Consider the following 18,550-nt stretch of genomic DNA (forward strand, 5'->3'; position numbering starts at 1 on the left):
GCATTTAGAAATAATCTTGAAACCAGAATTAGTTATTAATTTGTTCACTAAAACACTCCTTTCTTGTGACTGTAAAAGTATATGTCCTATAATCCTCGCTATTCAGGAGGCTGAGATATGAGGATCAGAGTTTAAGGCCAGGCAAGACAGGAAAGTTCCTGAGATTCTTATCTCTAATTCATCACCAGGAAATCAGAAGTGACACTGTAGCTCAAAGTGGTAGAATCCTAACCTTGAGCAAAAAAAGCCCAGGAACAGTACCCAGTCCATGAATTTCAGGCCCTATGTACTAAATTTAATAATCCTATGCTTCAGAGAACAACTGTGGTTGACATTTTTAAAATCAGTTTTCCTAAATTTAAAAGTACTTTTCTTTTTTAAAATATTTTTCATTTCAACAAGAATATATTAATTCCATTCATTAAGGCTGAATTCATGTTTATCCACATATTTTTTGTCTGGGTTATACTCTTGTGAGCAAATTTACAAGTAGATAACTCTTATCAGGTAATAATAAGATTTTTTCCAACTATTGAAACAAATATACTTTGGGGATATTTCACATGATCTCAACATTTCTAATTACTTTTATTTACTCTCTAAAAATAAATCCTGAAGTCAAATACTAGTTAATATTTGAGGAAATAGTAGTTTTGACAATATTTTATAATGATGTGTATTAGGTAACATTATTTATAAGAACCTAAGAAGCAGACAGGTATCCAGGATACTTTATTGATGAAGGTTTATTATGAAGGTATTCAGCCATTGCTGTAAGCATAAAATATTTTCACTCATAACATAGATTCAGGTATATTAGAGCAAGAAGGTTCAAGAACTGCAATAATATTCAGCAACATACTCAGTGTTTGTCATTATGAATACTTCCAATCTTGTCTTTATTCCTCTATTGTTTCTCCTCTCGTTGGTGCCTCCTTTCTTCTGCTTTGGTTAAAGCTTCTACTTTTCCATATCTCTTGTTTATTAATTGTGTCTTCTACCTCCTGGGCTTTATTCACTGACTGTACTGTGCATGTATTTATTTGTTGTTTCTACTCTCTCATTGTCTACTCTCTATGTGCTGAATATTCAAGTTCTGGAAGAATCTAGTGTGCTCATTACAAAACTTTGCCCTAGTTGGCATAGTCTTCAAATCAAGTCATATCAATTTATGTGCAAAGAGAAATCCAAATATTACAGAATTAACACATTTGGGGAGGCATGTCAAAACTGATTTTACAGAAGTTTCTGTGCTTTCTGATAATTTACTGTTAAAAATATTCATAATTTAAGGGGCTGGGAGTTTGTCTTAGTGGTAGAGTGTGCAAAAAAAAAAAAAAAAAAGGGAAAGAAAAGCCGGAAGCTTAGCCTAATGGCTGAGTGTTCACCTAGCATGCATGAAGTCTTGGGTTTGATTCCTCAGTACTACATACAGAGAAAAAACTAGAGGTGGTGCTGTGGCTTAAGCGGCACACTGCTAGCCTGAAGCAAAAAGTGTCCGAGGACAGTGCACAGGCCCTGAGTTCAAGTTCTAGTACTGGCAAAAAGAAAAATTCATAATTTAATTTCTGGCAGACATAGATTAGGTGGGCCCATTACCTTAAAGAGTCCTTTTTTGAAGGTAAGGTGAGCAATTCATTTCAGATTTTGATCCAAAAACAACTGCAAACAGAAAGTAAATCTATTATGTTTCAGGAAACTAGAATAAATGGTCTTATTTTGAGTCATGGAATTCAAGCTGGTTATGGCAGTTAGCGTAATTAACAATTTTACCCAAATGCAAAAAGTATGCACTCCTCAAAATGAATTCTATGGCTGTTTCAATTAAAAATCATAGGAATGGTGCTTTTAATAGAGTAATCTTTGCATTTGTGACCATACTGATCATTGTTTATTTAACTCCAAGCTGCATATTTGTGAATATTCATATGTTCACTATCTATATGCTCTTAGAGTTTTATCATTTGGACAGTTTGGTTATGTGTTAGATCACATTAGTACTTTTTCTCTGTACAATCTAACATTTCTCAATTTATGGTAGTTATTTGAAAGTACTTAACCCTTTAGCACTTAATTTTATGCCTACTAGCTATCCTACTATGTGATAAGCATTTCCTGGAAATGAACTTTTTATCTTAAAATGAAATCACAGTCCATTTTTTAAAATTTTCATTGTATTAGATTATTTTATAATGTCTTTAAACTTGACAGTTGACCTAGATTAGACTTAAGGTAGACATTTTAGAAACATTTTTTAGCAATGTATGTATTTAAATTTTTGCTCATTTTTACTGTGTTGTAAATGTAATTATGTACTTGAAAGGTGAATTCTAGTTCTTAAAAATATATGTTTTGCATATTGAAAAAAGTGTTTACAACAGAAATATTTATCCTGGTCTCTCATAAATGGGTACAATCAATATTGAAGCTACAAAGGCCAAATATTTCTATTCTTCCTAGACCTTTGATATTTTGGCAGAAAGGGAAAAGAAGGTAAGGCATCTATAGTGTTTGAATTTACTTTAGGGTCAATAGAATGAGGTTATTATAATTGAAGAAAGCAACACACAAGTCCAAGAAGGACAATTCCAACAACTCTCCAAGGATAGATTTTCTTGCAAATCAAGTGCACCTTTTGTCTTTTCTTTTCTCCTTTTCTCCTCTTTACTGTTTCTTTTAAACTCTTCTTTATTTTTAAATAATTACTCATGAAACCTTGACTGCTCAATTTCTAAACCATCTAGTCTCTTTGACTTTAATAGTTCCTGTCTTACGGGGCATAGGTCATTTTGCTACCTACTCTATACATATTTTAAGTGTTTTTTTTTGTTGTTGTTGTTTTGTTTTTGTTTTTTTTACTGAAAGCAAGTGAGGAGCAACAAAAGTTGTTCAAATAGTCATTTGCTAAGTTACCCAAGTTCTCCAATGGTAAAATTTAGCCAGTCTCATGTTTCTAAACTTTAAAAGGAATGTTATTGGAATCCATCTCTTGATACTTTTTTGTGAATGGAGGCATTAAAAGTTGACAGAGCATTAAAAGGTAATCAATTACTTTGCTTAATTTATTATCAAGAGATATCGCATTAGTCATAAAAATATCATCTAAAATCTAAATATATATATGCCAATTTAACAATGTATATACCCATTTAACAACTGAATATATATAATGTTCAAGGCACTGAACTAGAAGATGTAGGGTATTTTCTCTGAGTTTTAACATTTATTGAGAAGAGATAATGATCAAGGCAATATAATAGTTTGTATAAGAATGATTTACTATTTTTATTATAGTGGAGGTCTTACCATATAGTTGGTATTATTTTAAGTAATCAAAATTTATTAAATATAATTAACATAAATTCTTCCTGTTACTAGATTATTTTATTGATAAGAATACTGACAAAGAATGTGAGTAGCTTGCTCAAGGTCACACAGCTTGCAACTTGGGGATCTGGATACTGATCCACTAGATTATGTGCACCTGACCAAAATATATACAATTTGAAAAAGGGAAGGGGCTAGAAGTAGAGATTTAACTAAGCAAATGGATATTGAATGATATAATCAGTATATGAAAAATGCTATAAAATATTTATAAAATGCCATTCTTCTGTTATAGATCTTCATTTCTGAAAAGCAGACATAGCTTAGCCTTTATAATATTTGTTCAACATATATTTTAATTAAGAAAGGGGTATTTCTTCATAGGGCGATGTGTGTCTGCCTTGGGCCTCTATAAATATCTCTTTGCTAGTGGGAAAAATAAGGATGAACAGTTCATTATAAAGGCATTCTGATTAGTTCTCAAGGATGCCTCCTTGCCCAATGGAGAGGAACTTGAAGGAAAATATGCAGAAAGAGAAGAGGGAAGAGTTGTAAGGCTCAGTCACTCATGCTTACATTTCCTAGGGTGACTGGTCTGTCACCAAGCGCAGTTCATGACTAACTAGACGTCACCAGAAAGGCAGGTGGGAACAGCTTTTCTGATACCCAAGAGGGCCATGTCATTAACTACCCACAGTATGGGAGAAGATGACTCAATTGTGTTTCCTATGAAGGCAAATAAAAGGTTTGATCCAAACACTGTCTGCACCTTTCCAAATACAGAACTTACTAAACATGCTGCAGAATGAACACACACACACACACACACACACACACACACACACACACACACACACAATTTATACTCCTAATTAGAACTGGATTCAACAAGATGTCACTGATGCAATTGCCCAATGTCCTTTGTTTAAGAGAGTCCTGTGCTGGGTTTAATGCTTTATTCTCGTATCCTGAGATTCTTATTTTAACAGGGGCACCAAATTTTCAGTTTGCAAAGGGCCTGCAAATTATGTAGTTTATACTACCCACTAATACTCTTAAGAGCATCACAAAACAATAATCTAGAAGTGAGATTTACATGTTTAATTTTAATTTGCTATGAACTTTTCTAGCTGACTCACTGGAGAAATACAAAATTAAAAGAAGGTTTACTCTCATAGCCTACTTTTAAAAACTGAGAATGATAAAATAGAAACGTTTAAGTAGCTATCATCCTTAGATTATTTTGTAAGCAGAAGTCAGATTATTTTCAAGTAACATTTTTAAAACTAGAAACGAGTAGCAAAGTCAAGTAGCAGGTGAAGCCAAGTGTCAGAATTACTGCCTGTGAAGCATATCTTCCTGTCTTGCCAGGAGCAAGTACCGCCAAGAGTCATGACTCAAGCATCATGCTGTGATGGGTTTTCTTCTGTTTCTAGAGTTTTTCTCTCTGCCCAGCATGTCCCAATGACAAGCCTTCTTTCTAGCTCCCCACAGGGTCTTACATACCCCCAGCCACCAAGGGAACATGCCTGGCAGAATTGATGCAGAGAGAAAATTATTTTTATACATATGTATGCACACGCATCACAGTTTTTAATGAAAGCTTCTAAATTTGAAACCAAAACGAGGCTAATATATTGTCAATTTTAGAGACTAAGGGTTATTCTTATAATTGAAGTAGATATTGTCAAAATAGATTGAAATTGTTTATAGATGTCATGGTAGTCATTTCATGGATAAGATAACTAAAGACCAAAAGCGGTAAGTTATACTCATCAGCATTTTTTAGGCCACATTTAGGTTAATAGAAGCATTAAACTAAAACGGAGGTTCTCTAACTGTCCTTCACCTTACTATATCCTAAATGCAACCGATATCCATTATTGATGTCACATCAAATGCCAAAATTGTGATTTCAAACAATTCAATAAAGGAGAGAAGAATTTGTCACATATTTACAGATGGTTGAAAGGAAAGTTAAAGATGCCCACGAACAAAACCAAACCCAATCAAACAGAATGTATGTTGCTATAGCTAACCGAAATCTAAGCTTTCTTTCCTTGTGCATGAAAATATCGGAGAATTGTCAGTTGAATGGAAGCTCTAGCCCTGCCTCTAAAATTCAGTGCACAACATTGACTTGTCTCTGGGCTGTGCTGATTCTTCTACACAAGCAGAAAGATTCTTTCAAAATGTATTTAGAAGGGTACTGCCATATTTTATAAATAAGAAGAAATTCGGAAAGGTGCAGCTAAGAAAAGAATGACTGGACAACTAGGTGACACATGTTAATTGGGTCCAAGTGAATATAAGAAGAATCAGCATTCTCCTTATATTGCCAGTGGGAGGATGGAGATGCGTCAGCTAACACCCCCCATAACTCATCTAAATAATGAGGAGTGGGATCAATGGGCCATATATGGCTTGGAAACTACTCTTCCTCATTAAATCATTTTTCATATTGAGTTATGTTCCCCAAGACGAAAAATTTAAATTCAAATTGAATTTACAGAGACTCACAAAAAGGCTTAAACACGTTTAGTTAAGCTCCATCAGCCTTGGAGGAAGATTTTATTTAGTTTACTAGATTGGTAATGTAGAAACCTAGGCTCTTCCACTAAACAGTCCTCGTCATGGATACATTTAGTCTGCAAAACTGAATTCTGACCCAGTCTGGCAAACTAGTACCCCTGGAAATTTATCACCCCCCTCCTCTCCCCTCCCCCATCCCCACACAGTGTTATAACTGAAACAATTTCTTTGGGAAGAACATTTTAATGGAACTGGAAAGCTGCAGAAATCTGTAGTAGCTCTGTTCCTTACTGCCTCTGACCTAGACATACAATTCACCTACCCTTTCTTGATCTGCTTTCTTGAATTAGAAAATGATACCTTTGTAGCATAGATAATAGGTTCCAGTCAGAATCAAGTCTCTGATTGCTTATAGGACACAACTCCCTACAAAACAAAAGGTATCATTCAGCAACAAAGCTTTGGACTCCCTTAAAAAGTCTTACAGGTTTTGTATCCTCTCATAGCCTATCCAGGCTATTAAACAAAATACATTAGAGTAACTGGCTTAAACAATAGACATTTTTTTTGCTCCTCATTCTGGAAGTTGGAAATTGCAGATGTGCTATTGCACATTTGGTTCTTTGTGATATCCTCTGCCTGGTTTGCACAAGGCTGTCTTTTCCCTAGTAGAGGGTGAATAAGATTTCCTTCATTAAGGCTTCTGTGGAGGCTGTATAGAGGTTGTCTTGTCAGCTTGGTTCCTGCATGAGCAAGCTGAAAGACATCACTAAGATTTTACCAAGACATCAATATTTGATCTGATACAGAAAATCTGAGAACTGAAGTTTCTACGAAGGGTCTCATAACTATAGGCTCAATATTGAAAGGGAAAAAAGGCAGGCTTTGAGCGAATCAGACCTAAAAGAGCATTCATACAAGGGAGTTCTGCTCCCTTGTAAGCTATGTGACCGGGAAACAAGTAGTTTTAGCTTTGTAAACCTTCAACCTTGCATCTTGAGATACCCTTCATGTTACATTACCACCATTATCCTGAATCACGATTATTCAGCGCATTTTCAAGAACTTACCCTTCCAATATCAATCTGTTCTTGTTTTTAATAATGCAAGGAAGAAGCTTGAAGTTAGTCCACAGAGATGTTTATGAACAAAAGGGTTATTTTTTAATTAGATTTGGGGCCTGTTGGTATGGAAATAGATTAAGCATTATGACTATACTGCAAGATGGCTCCCAGAATGGGATATAATGAGAATATCACCCTTATGTGGCTTTTCCTTATCAAAATGCATTTAAAATTAAAGGGATAGGCAGAAAGCTGCTTCTAACGCATGTATTTTGAAGGGGAAAAATCTCCCCCGTAAAAATAGCTTTAAAACAATATATTCTCTTTTTAGAGATCAAATCTAGGGCTGAGCCAGCTGTCAGGGGCTGCTCAGCTTCAGCAGTTTTAGACACTCCTTTCTTCATTGCTGAAACTAAAAAGAGGGGCTTTGATCCAGCAACTTGCTTTCTGCAATTCTGGTCTCATGGCAGTTTTAAGGTTTCTGAACTCACCAGCTTCCTCTAGCCATTTAGTGATGAAGCACTCAAAATTTTCTACCCAAAACTTTTATATCTATCTATCAAGATGTGTAATTTTAGTGTCCCTTAAAAAAAAAGAAGAGATTTGTAATCTTAATGGTAGTTTGATACCTTGTAAAGAGAGGCAATTCACTCTGCAAACTTTAGCTTAGATCACTGACTTATTTTAACCTCAAGAGACACACCTAGTGAGGAAGAAAGGCCTTCTAAGCATTACCAATAGCTCAAGAAAGAAATCAAGATGTGATGAGAGCTTGTTCTGAAAGCAAATGATAATTCCAAGTGAGAGAAGAGAAGAGTTTGAGATTTTCTTCTGCTGGCTTCTCTGACTTAATTTTTTCTTTGTCTTCTTTTGTTTTTCCTTCCCCCCCCCCCCACTGGATTTTTAGATATCAGTTGCCTGTGCTGGTAGAGTTTGATTAACAATACAATTCCCAGTCCTAACCCTTTATTTGCAGAAAGCCATGCATTTCAGTAATGTCTAGGCACTTCATTATCTTAACATAGCAGCAGGTTTCTGTATTTGAAAAACAAAATAGGGAAAATCTCACCACCTAAAAAGCATTTATCACATTTTTCTAAATGACAAGGGTGGAGTAATAAAGCATTTAGTAAAGAATCCAGGCATACTAGAATTATTATCAAATTATTCCAATTAGGCCCCTTTTTAATTTTAGTCATTGGCACTAAACAATTTCCCAAAATGAGACGTTTAAGTCTTATTTAAATTCTATTTGGTTAGTTTTGATAGTTTCACTGGAAGTCCCTTCTTTTTCTTTTTTTCTTTTTGCCATTCCTGGGACTTGAACTCAGGGCCTAGGCACTGTCTTTGAGTTTTCTCAAGGCTAGAGCTCTACCACTTGCGTCACAGCACCATTTGTGGCTTTTTCTATGTATGTAGAATCGAACCCAGGTCTTCATGCATGCTAGCTAAGCACTCTACCACTAGGCCCAGATCCTGGCCCCTGGAAGTCCTTTTCTACTTTGGCTACACTCTGCTCTTGTCTTTCTTTCTTCATTTTTGTTTTGTTTTTGTTTTTATTTTGTTTATTACCCAGTACTTTTAGGTAATATCACTTCCCCCCCCCCTCACTCAGTAGTTGGATTTTAATTTCTCTGCTTCAGGTTTGTCCATTTTTTCCACTTTCAGGGAGCTTCTATCTACATACACACCTGTAGAGAGTAACAGCATATAAGTCAATTCATTATACCTAGGTTTTGTTTGTATTGTCCTGTGAACTTAAAAAGTTGGTGAGTATTGGAGGTAAAAAATGTGAGACTGAGGATCTGCTATCACAAACAAAATATAAAGCTTCTTTCAAGTGTAATCGGCCAATTATCATACCCACTGAAACCAGAGTTGTAATGATCTGTCAGATGTCTCAGAAGTCATAGGACTGTTAACCAGTTCATTCATAAGGAAAATAAGTGTAAGAAATTCCACAATTTCTTTAAAATAACTGGGTGTGTAAATTTCGAGGGTTTCCAGATCCTATATTGACTGTGCCTATTTATGACAACAGGTTAATTCACTTGTGTTAGATCAATCCAGAAAAGATTCTGAAATTGTCATACCTGAGTGTTTGTTAACTTGCCATTTTCCTTGCTTGATAAGACTCTAATGGGCTTGAAAATTGATCCAGCCTCTCTCTCTCTCACTCTCTCTCTCTCACTCTCTCTCTCCCTCCCTCCCTCCCTCCCCTCTCTTCTTCCCCCTCTCCTGCTCTCACCCTCCACTCTCTCTTTCATCTCTCTTCTTTCCCTTATCTTTGTCTTCCTCTTTCTTTCTGTGAGGTTCATTTGCTTGACTGATTCTGATTGTCCATAATGACTGTTTGGCATATTCTACAGGCAAAGGTCCTGAGACCCTTTTTGCTGGCTATAACCTCAATGATAATGAATGGCACACAGTACGTGTGGTTCGTCGAGGAAAAAGTTTAAAGTTAACAGTCGATGATCAACAGGCCATGACAGGTAAATACCAGAGCACCATTATGTCAGATTTTCTCTTTTCTTTCAGGTGACTTTTTAAATCGAGACTGATCTGCAACTTGCAACTCATGCACACAGTCCACTTTATTTTCCTAGTTAAAAAAATCTCATTTATTTAGCAGCCTGTTAAGTATTTCTTCCCAACTAAACATTTCTTTAAATTTCATGTTCTTTTTCTGTTAACAACTTGAGAAGAAATTACAGTAAATTTTGATTTTGTGACTTGATGAATATGTCTCCTACCATATTGGAGTCATTGCTTAATTATTCATTTCTTCTTATCTTTGTTTCTTATAATTTAGCTGATGAGCAGAAGCAGGTTTTTATTGTCTAAGTCAATTGGTAGATATAATAGCATTTGGTCAGGTGAATTGCCCTTTCCTATTAGGCACTAATAAATGGGGATTAGAAGCATGGAGCTACTAGTGCCAAGCTAACGTTTGAATTTTCAGACCACGCTATCGTGGTTGTTTCATATCAGAAGTTAATATTGGTTTGGTATTTTACTGATTGAAGGTAGTTTACAAATCGTAAATCCTCTGTACACTCAAACTCTATAGTTCATAGTACATTTGAAACTGAACCAAAAAAAATCACTCTTCATAAAATTTCCTCCTTCAAAATTCTTCATTTATTTATTATATATGAAACAGATACATTACATATATACATACCTGTTATACTACAATACACATATTGTACTTCATATAATACATATTACATATATTATGTATCATACACACACACATATATATATATATAACACAGTAGTAACCACATTACTGATGAAAATTAAACTCTAGTAAATCCTAAATGACAAATAATTTCAAAGTGAAATATTCAGAGTTTACTTAGTGAATAATTTCTATTTGGTGCTCATTTCCCAACATAAGCTAAGAGTATCTCCAATTACATTCTTGAAGTAATTGATATGTATTGGTGATTCATATATTTATTAGAGAAAAATAGGCCTTTCAACTTAGCACCTGTCTTTTTTTAATTTTCAAATAAATAGGCCATGGTTGTTTCAACATTATTTTAGGACCTTCTTTTATTATACATAAAAAATTATAAATAAATTGTGTTTATAAAATATATTCTGTTTTTTAAAGAAACAGATATTAGGTGTTAATTTTGTCACTGAAGTTCTTAGTCCTAAAAATAAAATGTTGTTCTTTATTTTGGAGCTACCAAGATCTTCCATAAAATCTCAAACATTAGAAAGAAACTCTTCTGGATACTTTCTTACTATTGGTTATTCATCAATGTTAGGATTCAAGTGGAGTCTATGGAATTAATATTCCAATAATACAGTTCTTTTAAATCAGCACAAGCCATCTAATTGCAAGTGTTTTTTTCATGTTCTTTTCAAATTCTTCCATGTATATTGCTAATTTAATGCTGTTTCTGCTGCTGCCTGTAGAACGTTATTTTTGGAAATTATTAAAGATTGATTTTATTTCTTACCAATATAGTTGAAACTCACAGAACAGTAGGGAAGTTATTGGAGAACTAAAGGAGAAAAGAGAAATGATGTCACATTAGAAACTAGAAATGCTAAGAACATAGTAGCATTTTGTGTCAGACAATCACCGTCAAAGGCATTGAGCTGGAAGGGGCAGAGATGGAATAATTATTTATAGTGATATTTTTGACTGTGTTTCTTTGTGTCAAAAAGTGTATAAAGAAAATCAAAGCAAAACAATGTTCAAAAGAAGACATGCAAGGTTGAATTGAGTGACATTATAAAGGATTAAAAGCTGATAAAGAATACTTGAAAATCAAGTGGAGTTAAGTATAGTGCAGGGCATTATATTTTACACCAGTAAATGTAGAAGTATTCATGTCATTGAATTGTATAACCTGCATTTATTACACAACAATAAGCACCCTTTTTACAGTTTACTTGGCTTGAGCTCAGGGCCTGAGCACTGTCCTTGGGCTTTCGCAAGGGTAGAGCTCTACCACTTGAGCCACAGCACCACTTCCAGCTTTTCTATGTATGTAGTACCAAGGAATCGAACTTGGGTCTTTGTGCATGCTAGGCAAGCACTCTACCACTAGGCCAAACTCCTGCCCCCTTGCAAGCAATTCTTAAAGACACCGTGCAATATTTTACTATTTTGATTAAATAGATGCAAGCCTGTCAAAATGGTTGAAGGCAAGATTCACCATAGGTAGGTGTTCAATGTCCACTGCATCTAGAAAGATGATTCATTCAGTGATTTTTCTCAGTGGCTTCTTTTTAGATTGGCCTAAATTCATACTTCCATTAATATCATGGGTGACAGGACAGGATAAATTTGATAAATTTTCCAATTATGCCAAATTGGGCAGGTCATCTAGCCAAGAAATTGACTGGAGGAACTTGATTGCAATTTACATGACCTTTTGAGTCTGCAGCACACAGGAAACAACAGTGAAATTAGACAAGAATAAGATGTGGAGCCCCAAGCATGAACAAGAAGAATCTCTTATTTGTATTGTGCTTTCCCATTTAGAAAACAAATTCACCTCTTTGTTTTATTTAACTCCAACATCATCCTGAAGGCAGAAATGGAATGAGGGTGGCAGACAAACATGTCAGGATAGCGGCCCAAGTCAAAAAGTTAAACACTAAGAAATCTACAACTTAGTTTCCCACTAGGATGTTTAAAGTTCTGATGTGGAGGTAATACAGGTGAATTGTTCTGATACTCTCAACACCATGACTACTTTAAAGTGGAATCCGTTGCTCAGATTGGTTATCCAAAACAAAAGGCGTTCAGAGATTCTACTTTCTAATGTGTTTGGAGGACTAGATCATGTAAACACTATGGGCATTAGTCAACAGAGGGAAGTGATAGTGAAAAAGAACAAATATTCTGTCAAACATATTTGTATGGTTAGTCACTCAAAGAACACTCCAAAATAGCTCTCTTGGTTATTTGAAATATGTTAGAACTATTTTATTCCTGAAAGAATATAAACAAATGCGTCAGCCGATGACGATGAATTGTATCCATTTCTAATGAAATTCTTTAGGATAACCATTTCCCAATGTCTGCTCTATCTTTCTGTCTTTCTTTCCCTCCCTTCCCTTCCTGTCTTTGGCTCCTCTCTTTCTATTTATTTCACTTTACAAAAAGAAATTATCTAACTGTGTCATTAGTTTGACTTTTGCTAAGACTAAAAATTGAACCAGAAGTAAATTCTGAGTTATTATAAATTTGATAATATGTAAATGATATATCTTATTGTATAGTATCATTTAGCATCACCTAGGTGGTCTTATTATATATAATACATATGTGCTCTTGGGTTTGTTATACAATGTACTATTACTAATGAGGTCTAATCTTGAAAGTATCCTTCAGCTCTATCCAATAACACTCTATTATCTCTTCTTTTAGGCCAAATGGCCGGTGACCATACAAGGCTGGAATTCCATAACATAGAAACTGGCATAATCACAGAACGACGATATCTTTCTTCTGTCCCCTCCAACTTCATTGGACACTTACAGAGTCTGACATTCAATGGAATGGCCTATATTGACTTGTGTAAAAATGGTGACATAGATTACTGTGAGCTCAATGCCAGATTTGGCTTCAGGAACATCATAGCAGACCCTGTCACCTTCAAGACCAAATCCAGCTATGTTGCCTTAGCTACATTGCAAGCCTACACTTCTATGCATCTCTTTTTCCAGTTCAAGACAACTTCCCTAGATGGACTAATTCTGTATAACAGTGGGGATGGAAATGACTTTATTGTGGTTGAATTAGTGAAAGGGTAAGTGTATGTATGATCAATGATAAGTAAGTAAAACAAAAGACTCACGTGATAGAATTTTAAAAAGCAAAGAAACAGCACCCAGGCCCTGAGTTCAAGCTTTAACACCAACAAAAAAAAAATCTATCAATCAATCAAACAAGCAAGTGTTCCTTGTGGTTTTCTCTTTGGGATCCTTCTCCCTGAAGTGTGTTTACCTCCTTTCCTTTCACTTTCAGTTGCTAGGTTTAAAACTTATAAAAAAGAAATAATCTGGACTTCTATTTCCAAAAATATCTATCTTAAAACACACATTATTGGCTCAGAAGGGGAAAGATTAAAGTAGAAGGAACACAAATAATGTACTCATTTATAACACTTATTCAATATGTTAAGCAAATACAGATACAGTGCAGTATCTACATTACCTCATATGAAGTAGCATTAACAACCTCAAGTTCTAATGCTGTTAGGCATCCCACAAAACTCCTGCTACCATTGTGCGTTTCCTGATTATGCATAATGGATACAATGAAATTCTGCAAAGGAATTTCTCCAAGTTTGAAAGCCAGTCCATACTAAAATAAATAACAATTCAAATAATCAGGTTACCTACAATTCATGAAATTCCACTACAATCAAGTTTAATTCTATCTCATAATCCAATTAATAATTTGGAAATAATTTTTAATGAAATGTCTGAGAATATGATGGGAAAATTGATGAGGTTTTTTTTTTTGTTTGTTGATTTGTTTTTTGTTTTGCCTCTCCTGTGGCTTGAACTCAAGGCCTAAGCACTGCCCCTGAACATTTTTAATCAAAGCTAGTGCACTCCCATCTGAGCTAGAGCTCCATTTTCAGCTTCTTCAGTAGTTAATTGGTGATCAGTCTTCCTGTTCCCATTGGCTTCAAACAATGATCTTGAGATCTTAGCTCTTCAGCAGCTAATGTCTCTTTCTCCCCCCCACCTCTCTTACATTTATTCATTCTTTCACTGAATTACACTGTGTATTTACAGTAGGCTAGTGACCTAGGTGATATGTGCATATCTCATATCCCCTCACAAACCCTATGAGGTACAAGTGAATCTGTAAGTCTAACAGAAAACTACCATAACTCCCTAAAATGATTAGTGAAAAAGTTCAGGAAAGGCTTTGGAAAGTTTGGAAGGCATTGGAGTCCAGCAATAGGCACTGGAGCTAGGTTATAAAAAATAAGTACACATATTTACATATCTTCTATTAAAGAGAGAGAGGGGAGGTCGAAGATTGTCATTTCAGCATCTTTAGCAAAAAAAAAAAAATGGAGTGGTGGCATGGTAGAAAAGACACCCATAGTGAAAGGCCGTACCTTCTGTGGCAGCAATAAGGTATTCCTCAACTCACATTCAGAACTCCTCACAAAGAGGAAATCACCTGAAACAGAAAAAGAAAAATCACTGTTTGTAGCATCTAGTGTGGATCCATTTGAATTTCACACACCAATGACCCTTTCCCCCGTCTCCTTTACTTGCCAGGTACTTACATTATGTGTTTGACTTGGGCAATGGTGCTAATCTCATCAAAGGGAGCTCAAACAAACCACTCAATGACAATCAATGGCACAATGTGATGATTTCAAGGGACACCAGCAATCTCCATACCGTAAAGATTGATACAAAAATCACCACGCAAATCACTGCAGGAGCCAGGAACCTAGACCTCAAGAGTAAGTACTTGCTTAGCCTGAGTCCTCGGCAACACATCACATGGTCTCCACGCTAGTGGAAAATCTTTTGCTTAGGGACATGTGTATGGATCTTCCACCAGAGCTCACTGGTATCTCATTTCTAGCACATATTTAATAATACAACACATAGCCTTCTGTTCTCTCTTGAATGTAGCCAGAACATATGTATTTTTAATAGCTGCTCAGAAAGTACAATGCTGAAAAAGGGATACGTGACTAAAATTTAACAGGTGAGAAAATGTACTCTGTCTTGATACTGTAAAGTAGATACTTGCAAGTTTCTTAAATCTTCCTAGATTTTTACTCATGTAAAACTAGTAGATGTAGAATGAGCTTCTTGTAAAACTTATTTATTTTCCTTTATTCATAAGGTTTCCATATATTTCCAGAGTGTTTTACCAATAGGAGTTCTGAGCCTGGCTCCTCCCCTATGTCTCCAGTAGTAAATTTCATCCTCATTGTACTAGGAGAAAGGCTGCTTTGACCAGCTGTTCAGGAAAACTAAACTGATGTTTTTCCTCTTCATTGATTCATGTGAATGAGTATTATTATAGGCATAGTTTGCTTGGGAAGAGCTATTGGTTGAATATTGACAGATCCCTTCCTTTTGATTCCAAATTGAAATATTAAAAGGAGTTAGGAAACAGAGAAGGGAAATCAGAGAAAATAGTCCTTCTAACTAAGGTGAAAGGGGAGAGAATGGTGTACTTTCTACAGTTGCAGAATATATTTACAATCCTGGAACATTAGTGTGTATGTGTGCGTGTGTGTGTGTGTGTTCGTATGTGTTGGGCCTAGCACATTCAATATATGACTATGTCTCTCTCCCTTCTTTTATTGTGATCCTCTTGTTAACTTCAAAGAAAACCAAATCCTCAAAATTGAAGGGAAATACTGTTTACCAAGGCAGGGGTCATTCTTTATCTTCTCTCAGACTGAAGTGAATGAATTACATCTTCATTCGTACCATCATCAAGGTAAAGGGTAGAACTATGGAATTTAATGCATTGGCCAAGCAACACAATGAAATGTCCATGTGGGAGATATCTCAAGGAATATTCACCTACTTCTCTGGAGAGCTGCAGTACCATTGTGGAAGTATGAGACACACACAGCCCCAAAGGCTGAGAACACAGACAAAACAATGCAAGGCACTAGGTTACATGTCTCTGGATATTTGAGCACTGTCTTCTGAGAGGTTTACTATCCACTCACATTTTATGCCAACTAGAAAGGAGCATAATAATGCTGTTTGTGGACAGAGTAGGTGAGTAGGAGTGTAGCTTTACACATCTTTGGTCCCTCCAAATCTGAATACGCTCTACCTCTAAAAATATATACTAAAAAAAGTTGTTTCCATGTTAGAAATAATTAAACTGTGACTTTTATGAACACCATAGTATAGTATAATATCAAGGTATTGGACACCCACCATTTAAATTTTCCTGGATGGACAATCAGATTCTTTATTCAGGGTGATTCTCTTAAACCTTGTGGAGATCCCAAATGCTTCCAGACTGATCAAACTAGGCTCAACTGTGAGAAGAAGATCCAAAAATTAAATCAAAGATCCAGTTCTATGAGAACAATAAACTCATACAGGCTTAGTGTTATAAGATCCATCCACAAGCCAGGCGGGGGAGGAGCGTATGTAAGAAACAAGGATATGTTACCTGTGACAGGACATCTGTCTCCCATCCTGGGATCCCTTGGTTGTGTGGCTGGAAGCACCAGACAAAAGAAGAGTGCTTGCTGAGCATTGGCTTTGTACTCTATTACCTAGCAGAGCTGGAGGCAGAAGTCATGAAAAACCTCAGTCCAATGGACCAGGCTGGTGTTCAAGGATTGCCTACAATACGGAAAAGACTAGAATCATGTTGGGACCTTGAAGCAGGACGCAGCAGGAAGTCCTCTTGTCTAAGATGGGCATCTGAAGTAGAAGTGGCTGGGTGTTATCCTTTCCTCCATCTGGAAGCCCACATGAATATATATCTATATCTATATCTATATACATATATATATATAAAAGCATGAAGTTTTCTACATGAACCCTTCATCAGTGAACATGCATGTTTGTCACATAGACTTGAGGCATTCTAAAGGCAGAATTTTTTTTTTAAAGTATGGCTCTGTTTGAGCCAATGGTTTACTATTATGTTTATTTTTCCTGTGAGCTATATCCTTAAGGAATAACCTTTGTTCTTCTCGAAGGGGAAGCCATATCAACTCAACACATTAGATCTATGTGGTGGTGTTTGTGAAACGTAGATTTCTGGATCCCATCTTGGGCCAACAGAGGCAGTCGTGAAAGAAATGTTCTGGAATGCTAGATGTTTCTGGTTTGGGAGACATTCACTGATCTTAAACATCCTGCAGGTGACAGTCCTGACACAGTTTGGCTGGGCCAAACTCCAGAAGCCCTTTCACATTTATACTGGAGTCTGGTGTTGGAGTTTTAACTTTCTTTGTCACCAGTCCTCTGCTGACATCTCATGGATCAGCTGATTCAGGATTTTTTTTTCTCCTCCCTCACGTTACTATACCTTGTAAAAGCACTAGAGGGCAGCATTGGGCCATAAACGATGGTGGCTGGTGCGGCTCTGACATCAACCTACTTCTTGGCTCTGGGAAGCCAATTTTCTTTTGTTTCCAGACATCTAACATCCCACATTTAGCCTCTGCTGTAATGCCTACTTTTGTCTGTGGCTGGCTCTGCTTCGCTTTAGAGACAGAACCGCAGTGTAAGACCTTTTGAAAGCCGGGGTCCGTGGGAGATGGGTAGAAATGGACAGGAGCCTCTGATCTGCTTTCTGGGAGGGGCGGAATCCCCTGCAGGTGACATGACCTTGTTTAAATTATCCTCAGGTTCCCAGGGGTGGAGTATATCTCTCTCCCTGCGGATCCGGCTTTGCTTTCATCTTTATTTCCCAGATGTGTGCGCTCAGTCTGGCTATTATGTGCAAGCTGCACCAGACAATGAAAGAAGGGGAGGGGGAGACTTGAATGTTTTCGGGAGTGATTCCCTGCCATAGCTCTCTATTCATTTATAGAACTTCTGAGTCCTGCCCCCTTTCAGAGAGATAAGGGGTGGATGTCATCCCTCTTTGGGCTGCTTCTCCTGTTCCTCTATTTGGCAGCGTTTGTATGTTTGTTATGCGTGAAGGATCAAACACTTAAAGGAGTCCCTGCTAAATACTAAATAGATTTAAATAAGGCTATTATATGGAAGCCTGGCAATTACCCAGAGTTTTGAATTGAGGTCAGTCTTGCTTATCCATTGATGGAGTTCAAGAACAAAAACAGAAAGAGAGAATTGTTTCTGGGTCCTCATCTTCCATATGTCCACTTCTTCAGGATATTAACCTAACTTAGTCCTTCAGAGAATGGAGACTCGTTTTCCTTGATGGGGTGAACATCTAGGTTCCGGGGTGTGCAGGGCAGAGTGCCCTCAGGTGGCCACTTGGTACAAACGACATAAAGTGAGTCATTCCAGATCTAACCCAGATAATACTTTGTCCTGACTCCCACTTTTATGTTCTCTCCCCCCACCCCCCACAATTCTTTTCCTCCCAGGGCTTTCAATCTTGTGCTCCCTCACAATCCTATCCCTTTTCCTTCTCTCTATCTGTGTCATCC

At 36.4% G+C, this 18,550-nt stretch overlaps 1 protein-coding gene across 21 annotated transcripts in view; it reads left to right on the forward strand.

Annotated features, from left to right (window-relative positions):
• Nucleotides 1-18,550, forward strand: part of Nrxn1 (neurexin 1) — a 997,953-nt gene that overhangs the window by 439,760 nt on the left and 539,643 nt on the right. For all 21 annotated transcript variants that reach the window (XM_090336957.1, XM_090336958.1, XM_090336944.1 and 18 more), the window contains 3 exons: nt 9,293-9,415; nt 12,826-13,207; nt 14,703-14,893. In XM_090336957.1, the coding sequence (XP_090193083.1) occupies nt 9,293-9,415; nt 12,826-13,207; nt 14,703-14,893 (696 nt within the window). The remainder of the gene's footprint in view (nt 1-9,292; nt 9,416-12,825; nt 13,208-14,702; nt 14,894-18,550) is intronic.

The sequence above is a fragment of the Megascapheus bottae genome, chromosome 7 (assembly GCF_031878675.1).
Source record: "Megascapheus bottae isolate mThoBot1 chromosome 7, mThoBot2.hap1, whole genome shotgun sequence".
In the NCBI taxonomy this organism is placed as follows: domain Eukaryota; kingdom Metazoa; phylum Chordata; class Mammalia; order Rodentia; family Geomyidae; genus Megascapheus; species Megascapheus bottae.